Source organism: Macaca nemestrina, chromosome 4 (assembly GCF_043159975.1).
Source record: "Macaca nemestrina isolate mMacNem1 chromosome 4, mMacNem.hap1, whole genome shotgun sequence".
Classification (NCBI taxonomy): domain Eukaryota; kingdom Metazoa; phylum Chordata; class Mammalia; order Primates; family Cercopithecidae; genus Macaca; species Macaca nemestrina.
In genome coordinates, this window is record NC_092128.1 from 55,120,018 (window position 1) to 55,142,970 (window position 22,953).

General features: G+C 34.8%; 1 protein-coding gene across 5 annotated transcripts in view; it reads left to right on the top strand.

Moving 5' to 3' along the window:
* Nucleotides 1-22,953, top strand: part of LOC105475344 (origin recognition complex subunit 5) — an 84,379-nt gene that overhangs the window by 30,702 nt on the left and 30,724 nt on the right. For 3 of the 5 annotated variants that reach the window (XM_011730515.2, XM_024790808.2, XM_011730517.2), the window contains exons 9-12: nucleotides 5,907-5,959; nucleotides 7,623-7,735; nucleotides 9,239-9,286; nucleotides 13,360-13,470. In XM_011730515.2, the coding sequence (XP_011728817.1) occupies nucleotides 5,907-5,959; nucleotides 7,623-7,735; nucleotides 9,239-9,286; nucleotides 13,360-13,470 (325 nt within the window). Of the gene's footprint in view, nucleotides 1-5,906; nucleotides 5,960-7,622; nucleotides 7,736-9,238; nucleotides 9,287-13,359; nucleotides 13,471-17,498; nucleotides 17,514-22,953 lie in introns of all 5 variants that reach the window. The other 2 variants (XM_011730514.2, XM_011730516.2) reach the window with 1 other exon arrangement.

Below are 22,953 nucleotides of genomic sequence, written 5' to 3' on the forward strand. Positions count from 1 at the left end.
TGGTGCCAGCTGTGACCAATTATTAGAGATACAGTGTGACAATAGCCTGCCCATCACCCTAGGGTCGCCTGACATTCCTGATGCGGTAGGGGGAGCCTTCTCCTGTCCTGCTTATGCCTGACTAGCTACCTTCTGTAACAATTTGCCCATCAGTTAAAAAATATGCCCAAGAATAGTCCATAATATAGCTGGCTGGAATCCCCAAAGGAAGATTGTTTTGGCATGCCTTTAGAATTTGAGGATCCCATTTTGTTTCTTATTAATCACTCAAGAACAAAGAAAATCCTATAAATCTTGTCAGGGAATATTAAGCATTTGGACTAGTGTTTGATGGTGGTGACCATTGTAGTGGCTTTTAATTAGCCATCATGTGCCTACCATTTAGAATGTCTTGTCAGGGAATATTAAGCATTTGGACTAGTGTTTGATGGTGGTGACCATTGTAGTGGCTTTTAATTAGCCATCATGTGCCTACCATTTAGAATGTTTATTTTTGCTTCTTGTAGATTCTTAGAAATAAGCAAGGGAAAGGAGCTAAATTATTTACAGATGTATGTTACCAAACCAAAATGAAACCAAGATAAGAGTAGTCACAAAAATTTTAAACCCAGGTATGCAGATTAAACAAAATACTAAATTAGGCATGCAGAACCAGAAGTGAATTCACCAGAAAAGCCATACCTCACAGAACACAAATTTTATAATAACCAGAGTATTCAAACCAGAAGGACACTTGTCCTTGTTCCAGAAAGGGATTGCCAGAAAAGGCAAAAATTATCCCAAGAGGATTGTAAGGCCCTTTATTAAGGTGGCCTTAATCAGATCCTGAATGAATTCAGGAGCTTCCATCAAAAAGCAGGAGGCTCACCAGGGCAGAAAAGGTGAGCCGCGGAAGCCCAAGGCTCAGAGGGCTCAAGTGAGTACTATTTACCAGTTCTTAGAATTGCTGAGTCCTTTTGAAGGTGATCTTGCTGCAAGTCCCACTTTTGACTCGAGATATGTCAACCTAAATAACAGAGAGGGACTCTAAAAGAAAATGATTTATCTGTTTGAGAATGGGCATTGCAGTGGGAATGCACATGTTGTAGTAAACTCTGCATATTCAGGGAGGTAAAGGGAGACAAAGGTTTTTAAAGGAAGAATGAGGAGAATTACATAATTATTTTGAGATAATTATTCTTGGCTACAAGGATCAATAACAAAGGTGGTACCAGTTCGGAGTTTGACAGGCAGTTGCTGGGCAAACATCCTCACAGGATTTTTGTATAAGGTTATGATGGCCTTTGTGCAAGATTATGGTTTTTTTCAGTTTTTTGCGATAGTTGTTTTATCAGGCATTATCCATGAGAACCCTTTCTTCATGGCCTTCCCCGGCTCTCTTTGTTGGGGGTTTTAGCACACGTGACTCCATTATGTTACACAATTTGTAACAAAGCTTTTTTTAAAAAAAAACCTGGAAAGCTATAGGAAAGTCAGTACTAGCTTTGCCATATTTATGCTAGATATTTAAATGATATAATGAAAATTTGATTATAAAATAGATGAGCCATTATAAATCGACATATTTCTGTTATTAAAATTTCTTAGTAGAGAAACAGCTCAAGAGAGACATGGTGGCACATAGTGTGTGAGAAGAACGTGATTTTGACTTCCAGCTCAGCCATTGTCTGCTATATATGATCTTAACAAGTCCTAAGACCTCTAGGCCTTGGCTTCCTCCTGTAAAAGTCCTTACAAGATTTAGATAATATATCTGAAAATTATTGTGAATATTAAAGTGTCTTATTAGATATTAGATTAAGCCTAGATTACAAATTAATATAGGAAACCTAAAAACATCAACACTATCTGCTTTTCTTTCTAGTCAATTTTTTTTTACAGTTTTTCTCTCATGAATGCCATATTCTATCACTAAATACTTTTCCTTAATAATTTTATTTGATTTCAGTTTAATTAGCTGATTAGCCTATAATTCAGGTAAAAATTTAATAGTTTCTTTCTTAATTAGCAGAAATACTACAAAGATACTATTATTCCTTTTCCCTTTTCAATAACAAAAATTCATTTAACGAGAGTTTTTGGAAATCATAGAGTGGAAAAGCTTGTGATCTTCTAAATGTAGGAAAACTTGTTTGCTTGTTAAAATGATTCTTACATAATAATGAAAGGACTTCTAGTCCCATAGGATAATTATGGCCACTTTATTTCTGTCCGCAATATCAATAAAGAGAGCCAATAGAACCACCCGTAACTCTTGCCTGCTGTATTAATAGGAGTTAGAGATTGCTGTATATATCAGTAGTGAAGTGATCAACTGAAACCAGCAGGGCCGGCTCTGGAGCTCATGCTGAAGTGAAAAGTCAAACAAAGACTGAAAGGAAAAGAGAAGATTGTTGGTACAGGGGATGGGTTGACTAGTAGGGGTGAAATAAAAATGAAATCGCTTGAAGAAAGAGAGTTCAACCCTGAGTGAGAAAGTATTGAACAGTTCTGAGGCTGGAAGGATTAGAGAGCACTGCCTACTGGAGAATCAAAGTGACATTTTGTTTTTCATTTTTTTGAGACAGGGTTCCACTCTCTCGCCCAGACTGGAGTGCGGTGGCAAGATCACAGCTCATTACAGCCTCAACCTCTCTGGGTCCAGGTGATCCTACCACCTGAGCCTCCTGAGTAGCTGGGACTATAGGCATGCGCTACCACACCTAATTTTTTGTATTTTTTTTTGTTTTAAGAGTATGTGGGACCAGAGTTAGCATGGTAGTCTTGGGAAAGTACTGTTTTGAGGGGAGACAAGTAGTTGATTCAGAAGAGTGTGATACTCCTTTGAGAGTTGGTAATGAAGGAAAAGAATGGAAAGAAAGGATAGAAATTAAAGATTCCTCTTGTCCCCCAAATAAAAAAGAAATAACAAAATCAGAAGCTAATCCCTCCTTTTCATAATAGCACCACATATTAAAGAAACTTCACTTCATTATTTTTCCAGAAGGGAGCACTTTGGAATTAAGTAATCTTGCCACCCCACAACCTTACCCCTGCATTCATAAAATCACCTGTTATTACTGACCAAGCCAAACATTAGGCATTTCAAAATGAAGAAAAGACAACATGGAAAAGCCATGTAAAGATATTATTTAGGAAGAAACAGAAAACGTGAATAAAACAGTTTAGTTGATGAAAATTTCCCCCTTAACACCCAAAACAAAGCAGAGGAAGACTGCAATACGACACCTTGACTTGATTTAGGTTTGTTTAAAAAGCATTTTCAGGTATGGAAAGCATACTTTAATTTTGAAATTCAGTAACTTAGAATAAATGGACAAAGAACAGGGAGATGTGAAATAAAAGTTGATCAAACTCAGGAGCAAAGTTCAGGCAATAGTAGTTATCTCAGAAATGAAAATGAAAAAATAAGATATCCAAAGGAAACTACATTCAACTGAGAATATAATAAGGGACATTGAGGAGAAGACTGAAAATAACCAAGAGAACAAAACTAAAAAATGAGGTCAAAATAATCAGGTAGGGTGTGACAAATATGATAGACAAATAAGATTTAACATATTTAATTGGAGTTCCTGAAGACAGAAAACAACGATGGATTGGAATTAAGATCTAAAATTATAATCCAAGAAAACGTTCCAGAAATAGAAAACCTAGCTTTACACATCAAAACAGTTTATTTTCCCAATTAATCCAGAATGATCAATTCTGAAACTGTACTAGTATATTGTACTGTAATAAATTATCAGAAATTTAGTGATTTAAGACAACACATTGTTACTGTCTTACAGTTTTGTATGTCAGAAGTCTAAAATGGGTCCACAGGGCTTTCCTTCTGGAGGCTCTCAAGGAGAATCTGTTTCTTTGCCTTTTCTAACTTCTAGAGGCTGCCTTCATTCCCTGGCTTGTAGTTCCATTCTCCATCTTCTAAGCTAGCAGCGTAGCATTTTCTCTTATGTCTGACTTGTCTTCCTCTTAGAAGGATCCTTGTGACTATATTGGGCATATCTGGATAATGCAGTGTAATGTCTACCTGAAGATCCTTAACTCAGTGACATCTGCTAAGTCCCTTTTACCCCATAAGAACGTATTCACACGTTCTAGGGATTTGGACTTTGGTATCTTTGGAGGCAGGGCCATTATTCAGCCTACCACAGGGACTTCTTGGAAAGCATTTAGACTTTAAAAATAACAGAAAAAAAATCTCTGAGCTTTCAGGCAAAAAAATATACGTCCCTTACAAATGAAAGTCAGTCAGTGAAAAAGCAAGACAACAAATACATCAACAATTTCAAGAAACTCAAGGAGAAAGGAAGTGTAAGCCAAATAATTTCATGTTCAGTCAACCTGTCATTCAACTATCAAGGCTAGAGAAAAACAATATTAAATATGGAAGAACTCAGAGAACACTACTCATAAGGCATTTCTTAGGACAACCTTGATGTGAAAGAGATGACTGGAGAAACGAACAAAAGGATTGATAATGAACATTGAATTTAATTAAGTTTAGCTCCAAACTAAAATTAAGGTGGAAATAAGAGTAGAAGAATAGTATGTAAATATTGTGTATTCTGACAAGGTAGGATTATTACAACTTTAAAAAAATGGGAAAAGAAGGAAAAGAGAAAGGGGAAAATAAAATAAACTTGTTGATTGCTATACCCGTAAGAGATGAATATCAAAGAATACTTCAAAAGCTAAAACTACTGTTTTTAAAGTATACTCAAAGAAGGCCCACACTCATCCTTATCTCTTCCAACCTGTTCTTCATGCAGATTTTGGATATTTAATTGTTCAAATCTGGCATTATTTTTAAATTAGTCCTGTAAATTAGCTCATTTTTGAGAGTTCTGTGAGAGTTTTAGAGTTGGTGAGCACCTTTGCATCAAACTGCCTTATTTTTTTTATGAGTAAACAATTCATTTTTTCGAAGTCATGCAGCTAAAACTGTCCTAGGGCATTCTTTACTCATTATACTATAGTGTGTTGCCTTATAAAAATTTGTTATGTCGTAATCACTTCATATTCTTAATAGTGTTTTGGTTGTTTAGCAGTTTTAATTGTAAGTAAGGCCAGGATGGAGCAATTAAAATACCTTGAACTCTGCAAGCATCCTACAAGGATTCGACTCATAGCTCCAGTATTGACTGGCTAAATGTCCTTGGGTGACTTAACCTTTGAGCCTCAGTTTTCTGGTGTGATACCTACTTTGAGGGATTCCTATAGAGTTTAGAAATAGTATATGACAATTGTATCTAATATGGTAACTAGAACATTGGGAGTTTTACTGAATGGTAGGTGGTAGTATTTATTGTTTTTTTTGTTTGTTTGTTTGTTTTGTTGTTTTTTTTTTTTAAGTCAGAGGCTCACCCTCACCCAGGCTGGAGTGCAGTGGCACAATCTCAGCTGACTGCAACGTCCACCTCCCAGGTTCAAGTGATTCTCGTGCCTCAGCCACCCAAGTAGCTGGGAATACAGGCATGCACCACCATACCCAGCTAATTTTTGTATTTTTAGTAGAGATGGGGTTTCAGCATGTTGCCTAGGCTGGACTTGAACTGGCCTCATGTGATGCTCCTGCCTTGGACTTCCAAAGTGCTAGGATTACAGGCATGAGCCACCACACCCAGCTTGGGTGAAATTTTTTGATAGCTACAACAGTGATCATAGTAAAAGAGATTATTAAATAGTTAATATTTAGATATTGCTTTATAAATTTATGCCATTCTAATATATACATTAAATTATTTTGTACAGGTACAAACATGTTTATTGCATGTAAATATTTTTATTTTCTATTTTGTTAATAAATTAAAAAATTTAGTTTTTCTAGGACTCTGTTTTAAGTACAGCATATTGATTTTATATATTTTTAATTCATTTTTGCTCTTCTATTTTTTTTTCAGTTCCCAATGGGAAAAGCTACAGAAAGATGACACAGATCCCGGGCAACTGAAAGGTATCAAAGGAAGTATTGAGACAGTTACCAGAGATACTTCTTTAGCCAATTATCAAGATACTAAGTTAATACTAAAGAGCATTTAGTCAGGAAACAATGTTATAAAAGAGAATTTACTTTTCAAGCTATAATGCTATTTTGATTAATGAATTTTCTTTAACTGAAGCTCTAATTTAATGGGAGGAAATAAAGTTTGAATACCAGCTTTCTATTTTCTAAATATTGGATTATATCATGAAAATCAAGCAGTTTCTATTGCTTTAAATGCTTTTATTAAAGCAATCTAATTATATGACAGTTTTATCTCATGTTTATATTTCATGAGTTTTGTGGAATAAAATGTAATTTTATGTTAATCGGTTTAGGGTATGCACTTTGGTGGTTATGTTTTGAAAGCTTTGTGCTTTTGTTTTCTTTAAGAAAACTGCTACTTTGGATTCATGCCACATATTAAATAGAACTAATTTTACTTTAAAAAATAAGCAAATATTGAAAATGTTATTTTTTTAAAAATGTCAGTGGCTGATGGTTAAAGAAAATGGTGTGAAATAGTGATGTTAAGATGTTGCTTTGTGTTTTTTTGGTGGTTATATGCTCCAGATGCTTTACAAGTGACTTCTAGTTGTATGTTTTTAGGAAAAGGGATAGATGCCAGAGTTAGAACAAATCTGTAGTAATTGATTTGCACTACTTTCTGTCTGTTTGACCTTGAACCCAGCTCAATTTTTGATTTGTAAAATGGGAAGAATATTTAGCATTGTTACTGCGAAGATTCAAAGTGATGCTTAAGTAAAGCACCTAACACAGTGTCTGACACATAGTAGATTTTCAGGAAATATCAGATTTCTTCCCTTCCCTTAAGAATCAGTGCTACTTGACTGACCCTACTGTTTTATTTATCCATTCATCAGTTATTTCCTATGTGCAAGGCAGTATAGGAATACAAAAAAAATTAGACAAATAGTTTGTCATATAGGAATACAAATAGTTTGTCATATAGGAATACAAAAAAAATTAGACAAATAGCTCCTTCAACAAATAGTTTTGTTTACTAAGGGGTATGGTTTATGTACAGGTTAAGCATTCTGAATCCAAAACTTCCAAATAGAAAATGCTCCAAAATTTTCTGAGTGCTAACATGAGCTCAGAGGAAATGCTCGTTTTCTTTGATTTTTTAGAATTTAGGGATGTTCAACTGGTATATACAAGTATTCTAACATCTGAAAAAAATCCAAAACACTTCTGGTCCCAGGCATTTCGGATAAAGTATACTCAACCTGTACAGTTAACTGTTAATATAAGGCATCACGTTATGTGGGAATACTCAAAGTAGGAATTCATAGTTAGAAATACGTTTTTCTATTGATGTGGTAGGGGGACATCAGGGGTTTAAGGGAGAACGTGGCCTTGAAGGGAAGAATGAGTAGGATTTAGACTTCAGAATGAGAAGAATCAAGCAAAAATAATAGATTGAGTAAAGCCTGTCATTAATGATAATGTTAATCACCACCACGACCATCATTATCATGACACTTTTTAAGATAAGGAAATAGGTCATTTTGACTAGAGAATACCATATGGAAATCAAAAGTTAAGTGAGAAGAGATACTTAAAACCCAATGGTAGCCTGATAAGTACTTCATCAAAGTGTTTTGTTATATAGGCCTCTCAGCGCATACTCATGTGGAACTTCCATATTACTCTAAGTTCATTCTAATTGCTGCATACCTTGCTTCATACAATCCAGCAAGAACTGACAAGAGGTTTTTTCTTAAGGTAATAATAACATACTTTTTTTCACTTTATTTTTTAAGATCCCAGGAATATTTTGAAATTTCTTAACACTTGTAAATTTCTAAGGGGAAGAGATTAGAATAAGATTGCCAAATACATATTTAGGACTCATTCTTTAAAGGGTTTACATTAATGTCACAATCTGAAATTTGAGAAAAGGTAGGCAGTTTCATAGAAAAGAGGAAATCAGATATACTTTAGGTAATAATTCAGATTTTAAAAATACATAGAGTTTTGTTTAAAGTGTGGAGGATGTTTTAAAACTCTCACTATAGTGAATTATTATCCAGCACACTGAAGGAGCCTCTCCTGTACATTCATTAGTTAGAGAAATCCCGGTTTAGAGTTGTTGTTTTTTTCTTCTTCTTCACCCACTATGTTCTTGTCACTTTAGCCTTTTTCTTTCCTCAAAACATTCTAATCTCTTTCCTACCTTAAGGTCTTTGTCTGTATGTTCTGTCTTTCTAGAAAGCTTCTTCTCTACTCCTTATTCTTCAGGCTTTAGTTTAAATGTTGCCTTCTCAAAGCAGTTCTCCCTGTACAACCTATCTTAAAATAGGTCCTCTTTATTGTTTCCTATGTTTGCTTTCTTCTTTGGACTTACAACAATTTTTATTTATTTATTTATTTATTTATTTATTTATTTATTTATCATGTCTTGTGCTACTCTCCAGAACTTTTATTTTTTATTTTTTTGAGAACAAGTCTCACTCTGTCACCTAGGCCTGAGTGCAGTGATGTGATCTCAGCTCACTACAGCCTCCGCCTCCCGGCTCCAGTGATTCTCGTGCCTCAGCCTCCCAAGTAGCTAAGATTACAGGTGTGCGCCACCACACCTGGCTAAGTTTTATGTTTTTGGTAGAGACAGGGTTTTGCTATGTTGGCCAGGCAGGTCCCAAATTCCTGGCCTCAAGTCTTCCTCCCACCCCGGCCTCCCAAAGTGCTAGGATTACAGGTGTGTGCCACTGTACCTGGCCCTCTTTAGTTTCTAGAGGGCAAGGACCACATCTATTGTTTTCTCCCACTATTGAATCGTGAGTGCCTTACTAAAATGCTCTCCATCAGTGTTTATTATGTCAATTGTGCCTTACTAAAATGCTCTCTGTCAGCGTTTTTTATGTGAATTGCCAGACTTGTTTATGGGATGAATAAAAATCCATATCTCTTTGGAAATTTCACTTTTATAGCAATGTATATGCTGTACTAAATCAATATAATAAGTTCTTTTAGGAAATGTCGTTATTTTATTTTAGAAATTCTTTTTTTTACATGCAAAAGTAATCTTACATCCAATCCAAGTCTAAATGAAATTGGCCTAAAATATGTTGAAGTCTAATATATATACAAGGTGATAAGAAGAATAATTATTTAGAAACCTAAGATATATAGATTAGTATTATGTGTGCCATGTTTTAAATAAATAATGTTTTCTGGTTTTGTGGAATACTATCTTTTCAACTTAAAATTTATTTTCCTTAATTGCAGCATCATGGAAAAATCAAGAAAACCAACTTTCTAAAAAAACACGAAAAGGTATTTATATTTTAATTTCTCTAATGGAAGAAACTTAAGAAATGAAGATAATATAGGGAATAGATACATCTGTAATTGTATTTGTCATTTGAATATAGGAACTTATTTGTGTTGATATGGTACCGTTATACTGTAACGGTACAGTATATGTACCATTTTTGTACATATACTGTACAAAACAGTATATGTACTGTTATGTTATGTTGAATACAGTGTTTGAAGGCACATTTTAGTGAGCTGGTGCTGGAGATTAAACTGAGTTGACAAAGTTTTTTTAGTGTTTTAGTAGATGAAGCAGTTTACCCTGGATTATTTAGTTAAATACAGCCAATTGAATACAGGCATTTTCCTCTTTTCTTTCCCCTTTGAAGCACCCATGACAATGACATTGAAGAAATAAAAAAGGTAAACTCATAAATACTAAGCAGATGAGAGATCCCCGGAAATTGGAATTGCATGGTAGGTAGATATTGAGGTGACTAAGCAGATTGGAGAAAACGCTAAAACCTAAGCCTCAAACTTAGCTGATTTGGCCTTAGGAATCTGGAAAAAGTTTAGGGATTAGAAGCACTAAGTACTTTTGAAGGGGGGGGTCAGGCAAGGTTGAAACTGGTGAAAGCAGCATTTAGACCATTCAGATCATTTCTTCCACTTTGTATATCCAAACCACTGTTGCTTCTCTTGTCAGAAGATGGAGAATTTTGAACTATAAACTCTGCACTATAGAAACTGCAAATTTTGTTTCCCTTATTCTTAGAGGCAGTTTTGCTCAATTCCAGGACTTCCTGACTCCAGAGCCTATGATGATGTTTACCACTGTTCTTGAACTCCTACAACAGACAAATGGTTAACCTTTAGAATTTTTATTATTTATCCGTTTTTGAGGCAGGATCTCACTCTGTCACCCATGCTGCAGTGCAGTGGCGTGATCATAGCTCACTGCAGCCTCAACCTCCTGGGCTTAAGTGATCCTCCTATCTCAGCCTCCCTAGTAGCTGGGACTACAGGCACACACCACCATGCCTGGCTAATTTTTGTAGAGACAGGGTTTCACCCAAGACTCATCTAAGCCCAGGAGTTCGAGGCTGGTCTCAAATGATCCACTCCTCTCAGCCTTCCAAACTCCTGGGATTACAGGCATGAGCTACCATGTCTGACCTAATGTCTCGAATTTTTAAAGACTCATTACAAACCAATAAGAAAAAGACAAAAATTCAATAGCAAAATGGATAAATGATACAATAAGGAACCTGAATGTCTAATAATCATGACATGATTATCAGCCTTATTCACTAATGAGAGAAAAAGTTAAAACAACAGTGAGATATTTCATTCTCTTGGTTTGACAAAACTAAAAAAGTCTGTGATTTCAAGTGCTGGTGATAATGTAGAAGAGTGAGAGTCTGCGTATTCTGCAGGTTGACAATATCTGCTGAAGTTAATATGTTAATATTAGGATAGACTGGTTATGCTTGTAGTAAAAAGCAAACCTCGCCCAGGCGCAGTGGCTCATGCCTGTAATCCCAGCAGTTTGGGAGGCCAAGGCGGGTGGATCACGAGGTCAGGAGATCGAGACCATCCTGGCTAACATGGTGAAACCCCATCTCTACTAAATATACAAAAACAAAAATTAGCCAGGCATGATGGCGGGCGCCTGTAGTCCCAGCTGCTCGGGAGGCTGAGGCGGGAGAATGGCATGAACCTGCGAGGCGTAGCTTGCAGTGAGCTGAGATCACGCCACTGCACTCCAGCCTGGGCGACAGAGCGAGACTCTGTCTCAAACAAACAAACAAAACCCCCAAACCCATGGTGGCTTTATACAACAGAAGTTTTTATGTTGCTTACAGCATAACTGAATATGAATTGAGTGGCCCTCTTTCATCTTACAGTGATATGAAGTGAAACATTTTGGCTTCTGAAGTTGCCACTAAAGGGAAGGAAGGTGCAAGACCAGGCTTGGAAGTAGCTTACATCACTTCTATTCATATTTCATTGGCCCAGCAGAACCCAGTTACATGACCTCTATCTAACTGCACAAGAGACTGAGAAATGGAGTCTTCTTGTGTGTCAGAGAAGAAACAGTGTTGGCAAACACTGACTCTGCCTTGTACTTTAATCCAGCAGTCCTACTTAGAGAAACACACATTTGCACAAGGAGAAATGTACAGGATTATCAGTCACAGGATTATTTGTAATAATAATGAATCTTTTTTAAGTAGTCGTAAAATGGAATTCTGTAAGGTAATTTAAAAATGAACTAGAGCTACATGTATCTATATGGATAAATCTCAGAAAGCAATTGGTAGAGAGGTATGTTCAAAATGATATCATTTATATAAAATTTTAAACCATGCAAACAATGCTGTATATTGTTTGTGGATACATATGCAGTAGTATAAAACCTTCATGAGGATACATCAAATTCTAGATAGTGGAATTTTTCTAGAGAAGGAAAGGGAGAATAGGATGGGAGAAGGTTCAAGGAAGCTTCAGCTTATCTGTAATGTGATCTAATGTTTTATTTCTCTGCACGTATTGCGCAGTATATTTGATAAAATTGAGTGGTGAGTCTATTGGTATTCACTATATTCACTTCTGTACACTTTTATATATTTGAAATATTTAATAACAAAAGCATACAAAATTTAAGACCTGGAAAATAATTTCTAACTGAGGTTAAAAACTTCATTGTATAATTCTGAGTAGGTATTCTTCTTTACATTCATTCTTACTTTAAATAAATAGTTACTCCCATGCATGTAAATATAGTTTCCAATTTTATTTGCCATTGCTAATATAAAGTACTTATCTGTGGCTGGGTGCACAGGCGCACGCCTGTAATTCTAGCACTTTGGGAGGCCAAGGTGTGCGGATTACTTCAGGTCAGGAGTTCGAGACTAGCCTGTCCCACGTGGCAAAACTAAATATACAAAAGTTAGCCATGTGTGGTAGTGCATGCCTGTAATCCCAGCTACTTGGGTGGCTGAGGTATGAGAATCACTTGAACCTGGGAGGTGGAGTTTTCAGTGAGCCAAGATCATGTCACCGTACTCCAGCCTGGGTGACAGAGTGAGGCTCTGTCTCAAAAAAGGAAATAAATATTTATTGACTATTAAAATTATCTGCTAATAGAATGGAACTTGAGCATTGTCTCATTTCTGATGACATGAATTATACTATATGAGTTCATATACAAGTATGAACATTTTACAATCTTGTAAAATTTTTTTTAATTCTACATTGTTTTAGGCTGATAGCTCATTTGCTTTATAAAGTATTTTATTAGTTTTCTAAGTTAAGCTACGACTTACTGTAATTGATCCTTTTAGAGCTACTAATGTTGAACAAATAAATTTTCCTGGCAGTGGTACAAAGAGGGATTGTGAGAAATAAGTAGTAAGCTCTAGTCTACGATTTAGGAATCTGGTTTGGTTATTATCTTGGATTTGGCGAAATCACTCAACACCTGGTTATAACAGCAAAGGCATATTTAGGACTAGACCGGATGACTGTGGGTTCTTTAGTTAATATTTGTTGATACTAAGTCAGAAATCTTGAGGAATATGTTAGAAGATAAATCATGGCTGAGTATGGTGGCTCAGGCCTGTAATTCTAGCACTTTGGGAGGCCAACGTGGGGAGGATTGCTTGAGGCCAGGAGTTTAAGACCAGTCTGGGCAACATAGTGAGACCCTGTCTTTACAAAATAATTTGTAAAAATACCCAAACATTGCGGTGTGTGCCTAGAGTCCTAGCTACTCAAGAAGAGAGACTAAAGTGGGAGGATGGCTTGAGCCCAGGAATTCAAGGCTGTAGTGAGCCATGATTGTGCTGCCACTGCTTTCCAGCCTGGGTGACAGCGGACCTTGTCTCTAAACAAAACAAACTTAAAAAAAGGATAAATCATGATCGTATCAGGTAAACTTTTAACTTACAGATTGCAGGTTAGATTTGTTAGCATTTTTAGGGGAACTATAAAAAACATAAATACATTGTTACTGCCAGTTTTGTAGTATAGAAAGTGAGTGCTCTGGTATAAGAAGAAAATCCATGTTTTTGTTTTGTTTTATATAGACGAGCAATCATCTCCTTGGACCAAAACCATTTCCACTAGACAGATTATTAGCAATATTATACAGTATCGTGGACAGCAGAGTTGCTCCAACAGCAAATATTTTTTCCCAGGTAAGCTTAATCATAGGTTATTATCTGTCATCTTTGTGGGATTCTTCAGAAAGTAGAGTTGATAGAATTCCAGGTGTTCACAGTTTTGTTCCATATATGTTATTGTTTTAACTATATAATGAACCATGTTTTTGGTAAGTAATTGAAAATTACGTCTATAGAATATTTGGGGGTATCACTGTCACTAAATTTGCATATGTTTACAAGTATAACCTCATGGCAAATAATTTAATTTGGCTCTTTTTCAATAAAGGAATTTTTAAAATTAAATGATCATAATTATCTTGCTAATTAAACAAGTGGCTTGATGACTAAGTTGATGAATTGTAATTTAATGAAAATAAAATTTAAAAAAATTTTTGTAAGAGAGTAATCTACAATGTCCTTATTCCTCATCTATGTACTTTGCAGATAGATGTGCTTTTATTAAAAAATGCAATTTTCCAGAATAATTAAGTTCTCAGAATTTCACTAGGTGGCAGCAAAAGCATAAAAATAGAAAATATGACTTTTAAAAAAAACAAGTAGTTACGGTTTGTTTTTTAGTTGACATTTTAAGAAAAAACAATTTATTAAAATTATAATAGATTTCTTAAATGATCCAGAAAAACAATGCTTAGCACATGGTACAAGTGGATAGAAGAAAAAGCGAAATGATGTAACTAGTATTTATTTAAAAGCAAAGTCATGTCAGATATTGCAGTGAGTATTTTGTTTTCTCTATGCATTTTTAGGTTGAGAAATATGTAAATAATATTTACATTTTAATTAATTCACTGAATAAATCTGGCCCCAGAATAGCTGTCAGACTTTGTAATCTAATGTGTGCTGGTAACTTTTAATTTTTCTTTTAGAGAAGAGTTTGAGTAACAAATATAGTCTCAATTTTCTCAACATTGAATTTAGATAGGTTTTTTTTTTTTTTTTTTTGTGAGACAGAGTCTCGCTCTGTCTCCCAGGCTGGAGTGCAGTGGCCGGATCTCAGCTCACTGCAAGCTCCGCCTCCCGGGTTTACGCCATTCTCCTGCCTCAGCCTCCCAAGTAGCTGGGACTACAAGCGCCCGCCACCTCACCCGGCTAGTTTTTTGTATATTTTTAGTAGAGACGGGGTTTCACCGGGTTAGCCAGGATGGTCTCGATCTCCTGACTTCGTGATCCGCCCGTCTCGGCCTCCCAAAGTGCTGGGATTACAGGCTTGAGCCACTGCGCCCGGCCGAATTTAGATAGTTTTTATAAATGTCTGCATGTATAGAAAATTGTATCTGCATTTATAGTGTTCTTGAAGAAACTCAGTTCACTCAGTTACTAGGCTACATAAGTAGCTAGCTAGATAGGTAGATAGCTAGCTAGACAGGTAGGTAGATCACTAAAGCTGATAACTTTTAAAAAGTTACGGGGATTTTTCCCATATATATTTTTAAAAAGCTTGGTCTGAAATTGGTTTTTAATCAAACTTTACATTTTATTAATAGCTTTTTACATACAACATAGGAATTTTTTGTTTTGTGTTTACTGGTGCAGTAACTCTAGATTAGCAGGTATTTTGAATTATCAGGTCTTTATTATAAGCAATGGAGCCTTACGTTAGGTTGGAGAGATTAAACAACTTTTGCAATATGATGCAATGAGTAAACCTTTGAGATGTAAAGCCTAGGTAAGTGAGACAGACAGTGCTTTTGAACAGAGCAGAGACATGTTTGCATCACATGTGATTGTACTTCTCAGGTGCCCACAAATTACCTGTGTGAGGGGCACAATGAAGGATAGTACATGTTTTTTCTTTCAATGAGCTTATAATTTATTCTAGGGCATTAAAATGTATACATAAAAATACTTTCTTAAGGCAGTAAATGAATGCTAGATAGTGCTCCTGAGGAGTTTAGAGCAGAAAGAGATCACTTCTAGATTGGGCAGGATGAAAGAATTCATAGAAGATGAAAAATGAGGCTTGGCTGTGGAGAATGAGTAGAAGTTTTTGTTTTTTAAATATTTCTAATTTACATTAGTGATACATGTTTATTACACAGAAATGTGTAAATGGGTAAATAGAGAAATAGTAGCTTATGATCAACTGATACCTTATTTCCAAAGGATAGAGTTTAGGTTAGAGATTCAGAAAGAAAGGTTAATATGATCCGAAGAAAGGTATCCGAAGAAAAGTATGTGACCTTGTGAACTGTCACCCTGGTTTAGTTGGAATTGAATGGCGTTATATTGTAGTAGTAGTAGTCATTGTAGTTGTGATTTTAGCAGTAGCAGTCATGGTAACACTACTGCCACCACATGTCACACCTTACTATTGGTACCTTACACATTGTACGTTACATTCATAGAGCATTTTCTGTTTTTAGAAATAAACTCTTCAGCAGTTTTATCCTCTGGGGAAAAAATATAGCAATTAAAAACAATGGGAGGCTTCTGGTTTAGAGATTTACTAGCTGCTCTGAGCCTTTGACTGTGATGAACAATGTCAGCAGTCTTCGTGGTTATAGCAGTGTGAGTAATATTACATAATTAAGAAAACAACTTGGCCCAAAATGCATCTTTGTCTGTTAGTGAAGTTAAATTTTTTTCAAACTTGACAATTGTAGTTGCTGATTTTTTTATTCTTTATCTCTTCTAATTAACATTTTGTAATCAAAACGATAAATTTGTATATTTAAAGTATTGTTATACATGAATTTAGGTTAATTTAATAGCAAGTCATTTAGGAACACGATCTTAGTTATTCTCATTGGGTATACAAAGGGTCTGGGAGTACATAGGGATAGATGCAACTAGTTCTAAGGAGTTGATCTTTACTTTTGCTTGGTCAGTAAAGTATCCAAGAAAATCTAATAACATATGTATTGTGTTCAAGAACAAAATGTGGCAGGACTCTCATCCAAAGAGTATTTCTCCCACATGCCTTGTATTTTCTTCTTCCCATTGACTCCCAGTGACCTTTTCTATTTTTCTTCTTTCTCCTTTTATTCTTCTATCAAAATTATACTCTTAACCATGGGAATGTTAGTTTATATTTAACCTACATACGCTTAATTTTTTAAGTGAAAAACAGAAACACGTGTTTTGAAAGTGCTTATTTGGTACGAACACTAGATGGCAGTGTTTTGGCAGTCTAGCTTTAAGATGAGCCAGACAAACAGACCTTTTACCTGTTAATACTGTCTCTGACATCTAGAGAAATTTGTTAACACACGGAGCCATTTGAATGGAAATAAAATTGCTGAAAAATGTAATTATACACACATATGTGTGTATTTACACTTTTATGAAAATGTAAATAAAATTGGCAGTGAGTTATATTTTGTACCTGGAAGTAAATTGCTTTTTATTAGTTATAATGTGTCTATATGAGATGGTCATATATTTATTTTTGTATTCACCGGTTTTAAGGATTTATTTTATAGTGATATGTTATTTTTATATCTGGATTTAGTGCTTAAATAATTGTTTAAACTTCTTTCGTGTATAAATTGATCATGTATGATATAGACATTCAGAATTCTCCTGAAGCAAAAGTTTATTTCCATTGTATTTCATTTAAATCTAATCTATTCTATAATAAAGTTATAAAAATAGTAACTCAAGGACTCTTTAAAGTTTATTAAAATTCTGGTTGAGAATAATAAATTTATAATAGTACTAGCAGCAATATTGTATTGTAGTTGACATTATTCTGAATTTTTTAATTCTCTATTGAATTTTAAATAAAATTCTATTCATTAACTCTTTAGTCTCCCAAGTAAGTAAAGAGAATAGTAGCACATTTAACATTTTATGTTAATGTTCAGATTTATTGAACTTAAATATGACTTAAAATTTTTTTTTCAGATTATTATTTTAATCTTACCTGGTTTTTACCTTTAGTACAACTTTGCAGTCATTATCTTGGGTCATTTTTAAATTTTTCATTCCAATAAGATAAATGTAGCCCTTCTATATATGCCTGAACTTCGTGGGTGACAAAGCATTAATTCTGGTATTTATTCTTTTCTCCTTTCCTTTCTGCTCTCATCATAAGATAGAATGGAATACATGCAGTAAGTGGGTAAAGTTTTTAGGTATTCTTTCTAAATTTTTAATTTGATCAGATACGGTTTTGAAGACCATTTGTCAGCTTTTAAAGAAATACTATTGTCTTTTTTTCCAGAAATATATTAAAGCCAGGTTATGCTTTTTAATTTTATCTTTTTTTCTTAAAAGAAAAAACTATGGGAATTTCTGAATTATCTGTTTCATTCTTTTTATAGTTCTATATCTTTTCTTACTCATTCTTACCTCCCCCACCCCGATACTGTTGAGTTAGCTAAGAGCAATAGGAGTACAGTTCTTTAAGATTGTCAGAGATATCATTTATACCAAGAAACAGCTGAAAGATAAGAAAATGAGCATAGTTCTTTTTAAAAAACAGTTCTGTGTACCATATTGACAAGTTGCATTTTTCCATAATTAATACCTAATTTCTGAGTGGTTTCATACTTAGTTGTACATAATAAAAAATTTAGAGTCTTTTCAAATTTATTTTCATGTATAAGAACATAAACATTTCATAGCATAGTTTAATATACAAATATATGCTTTTTCTGTTTGTACCTTTTCTGCTTATGAACTCATGTCATGATACTATGGATACACTTGGAGCTATTTGTTACATCAATTTAACTTTTTGGTCATTAGTCAACAATCGTTTCTTACAGAGGTTTTATTTATTGTAATAGCATTTAGACAACCTTACTACTCATTTAGGTGTTGTTTTATAAGATATATAGGATATGTCCAAACCAATTGTTTTTCCCAAATGAATTTATCATCAACCAGAAAGCAGAATAATTTAGTTGTTTTATCTATGAAAATTTTTTTTGCAAATACTTCATCTGTAATTCACCGTAACTGTAGGAAGATGTTTTTGCTATACTGTACTTGTCAAGGTAGCTAATGTTTTATTACGCCAAGAATAGATTTTGGCATATTTCTTCAGATACAGGTAGATATGTGGTAAATTTATATAGTTTTCAGTTTTCTTTTTTTTTTTTTTTTTTTTGAGACAGAGTCTTGCTGTGTCGCCCAGGCTGGAGTGCAGTGGCCAGATCTCAGCTTACTGCAAGCTCCATCTCCCGGGTCTACGCCATTCTCCTGCCTCAGCCTCCCAAGTAGCTGGGACTACAGGCGCCCGCCACCTCACCCGGCTAGTTTTTTTGTATTTTTTTGGTAGAGACAGGGTTTCACCGTGTTAGCCAGGCTGGTCTCGATCTCCTGACCTCGTGATCCGCCCGTCTTGGCCTCCCAAAGTGCTGGGATTACAGGCTTGAGCCACCGCGCCCGGCCTAGTTTTCAGTTTTCTAAAGAGGAGATGTTGTTAATTTTTATTTAATTCTAAAACATTTATAAATAAAAATATTTTAATCTAATTCACATTTGAAGTTCAAAGTCAGTATTTATTTTTTTTCCATGGTTGGAATTAAATGTATCTTTCTCTGCTTAAAATTTCATTTAACAAATATTTACTAAGTGTCTACTATGTTTCAGACATTATCTTGGATAAAGAGAATACAGAAATGAAGATGTGTCTGTGGATTCCACAGCCCTTCATTTGTACTGGTACAGCCACCAGATTCTATTTTATACGTTTAGAATTAATGGTGTATATATGTATTTACTGTGAGGACATATATATGCTGAAGGAACTAATACTTAAATACTTACAGTGAATACTAATAAGTACTTAAAGTGAATAGTTTTTACTTAAGTAGTTCTTAATATTTGATAACTTAGATATTTAAGTGTCTTCTACTGAGTCATAACAAACCTGTTTGTTGAATATTTCCTTCTGACATGTCTTGAACTTAGTGTTTGAAGCAATGATTGTTTGATATTTATAACTAAATTTTGTTAATACCCAATTAAATTTAGTTATGACGTTGGTGTCAGACAATCTCAAGACTTGGAACTTAAGTTATGGACAAGTAATCAATATTTTATATATGGTCTAGTATATACAGTCTGAGTAGCTTTTCTTAAAAAGTTACATGGCTATATTTGAAATATTCATAATAGAAAATTGTACTCATGTCCTTTTTTAATATACATTATTTCAAACTACTTTTATAGATTTTTAACCAAAAGCACTTTAAATGAATTTTATGAAGACTTTATCATTATCAAATGTCTTTACCTTGAAAGTTAATTTGCGTATTACATAACATTTTGTTTATATTTCTACAAAAAGTAGCTATATTCATGAAATGCTAGTCAGATAACACTAGAAATCTAGTAGATAAAAATATCTAATCTATTTATTAATCAGATGACAATTTGAATCTTATAAACATAAAGAGTAACATCCTAAAATCTAGCTGTAAGATATTTATATAAATTGATTTCAGTGTGGGCATTATCTTTATAGACATTAAACTTGGTGACTAAAAGTGACAGTTTTCCTTAAAATTCCATGGATACTAAAGTATTAGAAATGTGAAGAGCTCTTCCTTTGCAATTTCTCTGCATTTCGTTTGTCCTGTACGAACATTCCAGTGTTTCTGTAATATTTGACTGTAATACTTGATGCTATTAAGGTAAATTATGTAAATCATAGAAAATAGCTTGAATGCTAACATTTCCTAATAATCTTACTATGTTTTTTTCTTAACAACAACTGAGATTGTGAGGCATTCCATTCCAAGGATGGTAAAGGAGCCTTACTTAATGCCTACTTCGCTGATGAATAGGTCAGCAGGGATGCTGTTTGATAGAAGCCGGCTCTTTTCTAGATGCTAAGAGCGTCACCGCCGTGATGCTCAGTCTCCACTGGTGCAGTAAATGAGATTCTCAAACACTACTACCCCTGGTGTGGACATATTACTGTTCTGCCATCAGACCACTCTGCGTAGATGCCTACTTCAGGAGATTTTTAAAAAAACTGTTTTGGGATGTTTCATGTTTGCAAAGAGTGAAGTTAACCTGTGATTTTTACTAGCTGTACTACTGTTGTAAGGAATACCAATATTAATTATTACCAAAGATACTAAAAAGCACAGCATATTTTATTTTACTGCCCAGGGATGAAAGATTGTTTGTTTTTCTTGTTCTCATCTGTAAAAGAACGGTGTTTTCCCCTGCTATTTTCTCATCTTCTCTAAATCTGCTGTTAAATTTCTTAGTGTAATCTCTTTGCCTTTGTGAAAGTATCAGTCCAGCAGTAGGCATTTTTACTGAACTCTAGAAAAATGAAACCAGTGCCTAAGGGTGACATGTAAAAAACTGCCTAAGGGGTTTAAAAATTTGCATAAATTATGCTTTCTACTCTTGTATAAAATAATACATTAGTACTTTATTTTTGTGGGTAATATTTTATAATTACCTTTCTCAAAGCTTAGTGTTACTTCCAATAAGTTTACTAAATGTATATCCTTTATTCACATTTTTGGGGAAAATATATTAAACCCCAATAAATTTTATTTAACTTGGCAGATTTTTAGCTGACAACACACAAAAAAGTTTGTATGGATATGTGTTTGCAAATGCATGTTTAAGAGATTCCATACTACTAATATATAGTGGCTGTATAGGCAAATTTGTGCATTAGATAGAACTTAATGACTAGATTGTTTAAATGAGAAGAGTTTTAATAGGAACAGATTAGGAGATAAATGATTTAGAAAAAAATCTTCATTATGGAAATGTGTGATACCTTTAAAAATACTTCTGGCTGGGCACAATGGCTCATGCCTATAATCCTAGCACTTTGGGAAACTGGGATAGGAGGATCATTTGCGCCCAGGAGTTCGAGACCTGCCTGGGCAACAACATAGTGAGATCCTGTATCTACAATAAATAAATTAGCTGCGTGTGGTGGTGCGCGATTGTAATCCCAGCCACTCTGAAGGCTGAGGTGGGAGGATCACTTGAGTCAGGAGGTCAAGACTGCAGTGGGCTGATTGCACCACTGCATTCCAGCCTGGGTGATAGAGCAAGACTCCACCCCGCCAAAAAAACAAAATCTATAGAAGATGATTAAAAGACATGTTGGTGCTTAAAGAGGGTTTCTGGTAAGAAATTGTCTTGATTCCTTGTCAGCACACAATGAATTGGAGATTTTTGAAGGAGACTGGCCACACCTGCCCATCTATAGACATACTACAGTAGCTGGTGCTGCAGAGAAGTCTTTATCTTTTCTCCTCCATGAAAAATTAGGGTTCTTAGGCCCAGGTAGTCTTTAGAACATGAGTGCTCCCTCACCTTTGGTCACTCTGAATGGGGGTTAATTGAATTCTTAGAATCAAAAGTAATCATGCCTCCATAGTTAACAAGAAAGGGAACTAGGTTTACCCAGAGCTGTCTTATCTACTCCCTTGGGGTTAAATGCTGTGTGTATGTTGGTGGCTTTTGAAATACATATTTCTAGCACTTATTCTCTAGTTCTCCATCCAAATTGCCAGCTGAAGCTGAACTGTACCTAGATGACCCATATATGTCACACACTGGTGTGCCCCGAACCAAATCATTCCCTAAATCTTTCCCTGGGTTTTCAGCCTTACCTAGATTTCAAAACTAACCATTTATTAATTCATCCATTACTAAGCACCTACCATGTAGTATACACATTATTAGGTGCTAGAAAAACCAAGATAATACACAGTTTCTGGTTTTTAGTTTAGCTAAATGGAGAAATTATCTCTGAACCATCTCATTTTCTCCCCTTCATTTACTTGGTCAAGTCCAGTCTATTTTTCCTCTTAAATACAAATGTCTCTTAAACATATTCCTTTTTTTCCACCCTCACTGATATTACCTTAAATTGGTAGCTTCCTTATTAGGCAGTTGCACCAGCTTTCTATCTGTTCTCCTTGTCACTAGGCACTTGCTGGTTCATCATCCATACAGTCATCGGCATAAATCTTGAAAAATAAATGTAGTCTTTCTTTTCTGGTTACATTTTTTTTGATGAGTTACATTATCTACAGAACCAAGTCTACATTCAGTAGCATTTATTTCAAGGTCCTTCATAATTTGGCCCCAATTTCTACCCCTTCCTTCATTCACCGTATATACCATTCACAATAAGCTGTTTCCCCTCTGAAAACACACTAACTTTAAATGTTTTTATATTGTTGCATATACTCTCCCCTTACAACTATCGAACTCTCTTTTTACACATCATGGTCCATCTCCCAAATGTCATTTCTCAATGAATCTGCACTTTGCCTCCCTCCCTTTTAGTTCATTTTCTTCTCTATAATCAGATAATTATGTTTATGCATATTATAATACTAACATAGCACTCATTTTATGTCATTTCCGTTTTATGTGTTTGTCTCCAACTACCCTGATGTTTGAGGGCATAGACGATGTCTGTTCATTTTTGTATCTCTTGCACAATGCCATCCATGAACATGAGAGTCATTCATTGAATGACCTCCCATTCTCCTTACATGTAGTTATGGTCTTTGTGGTTGCTAAAGATTTGCAGTCAGTTTGCATGCT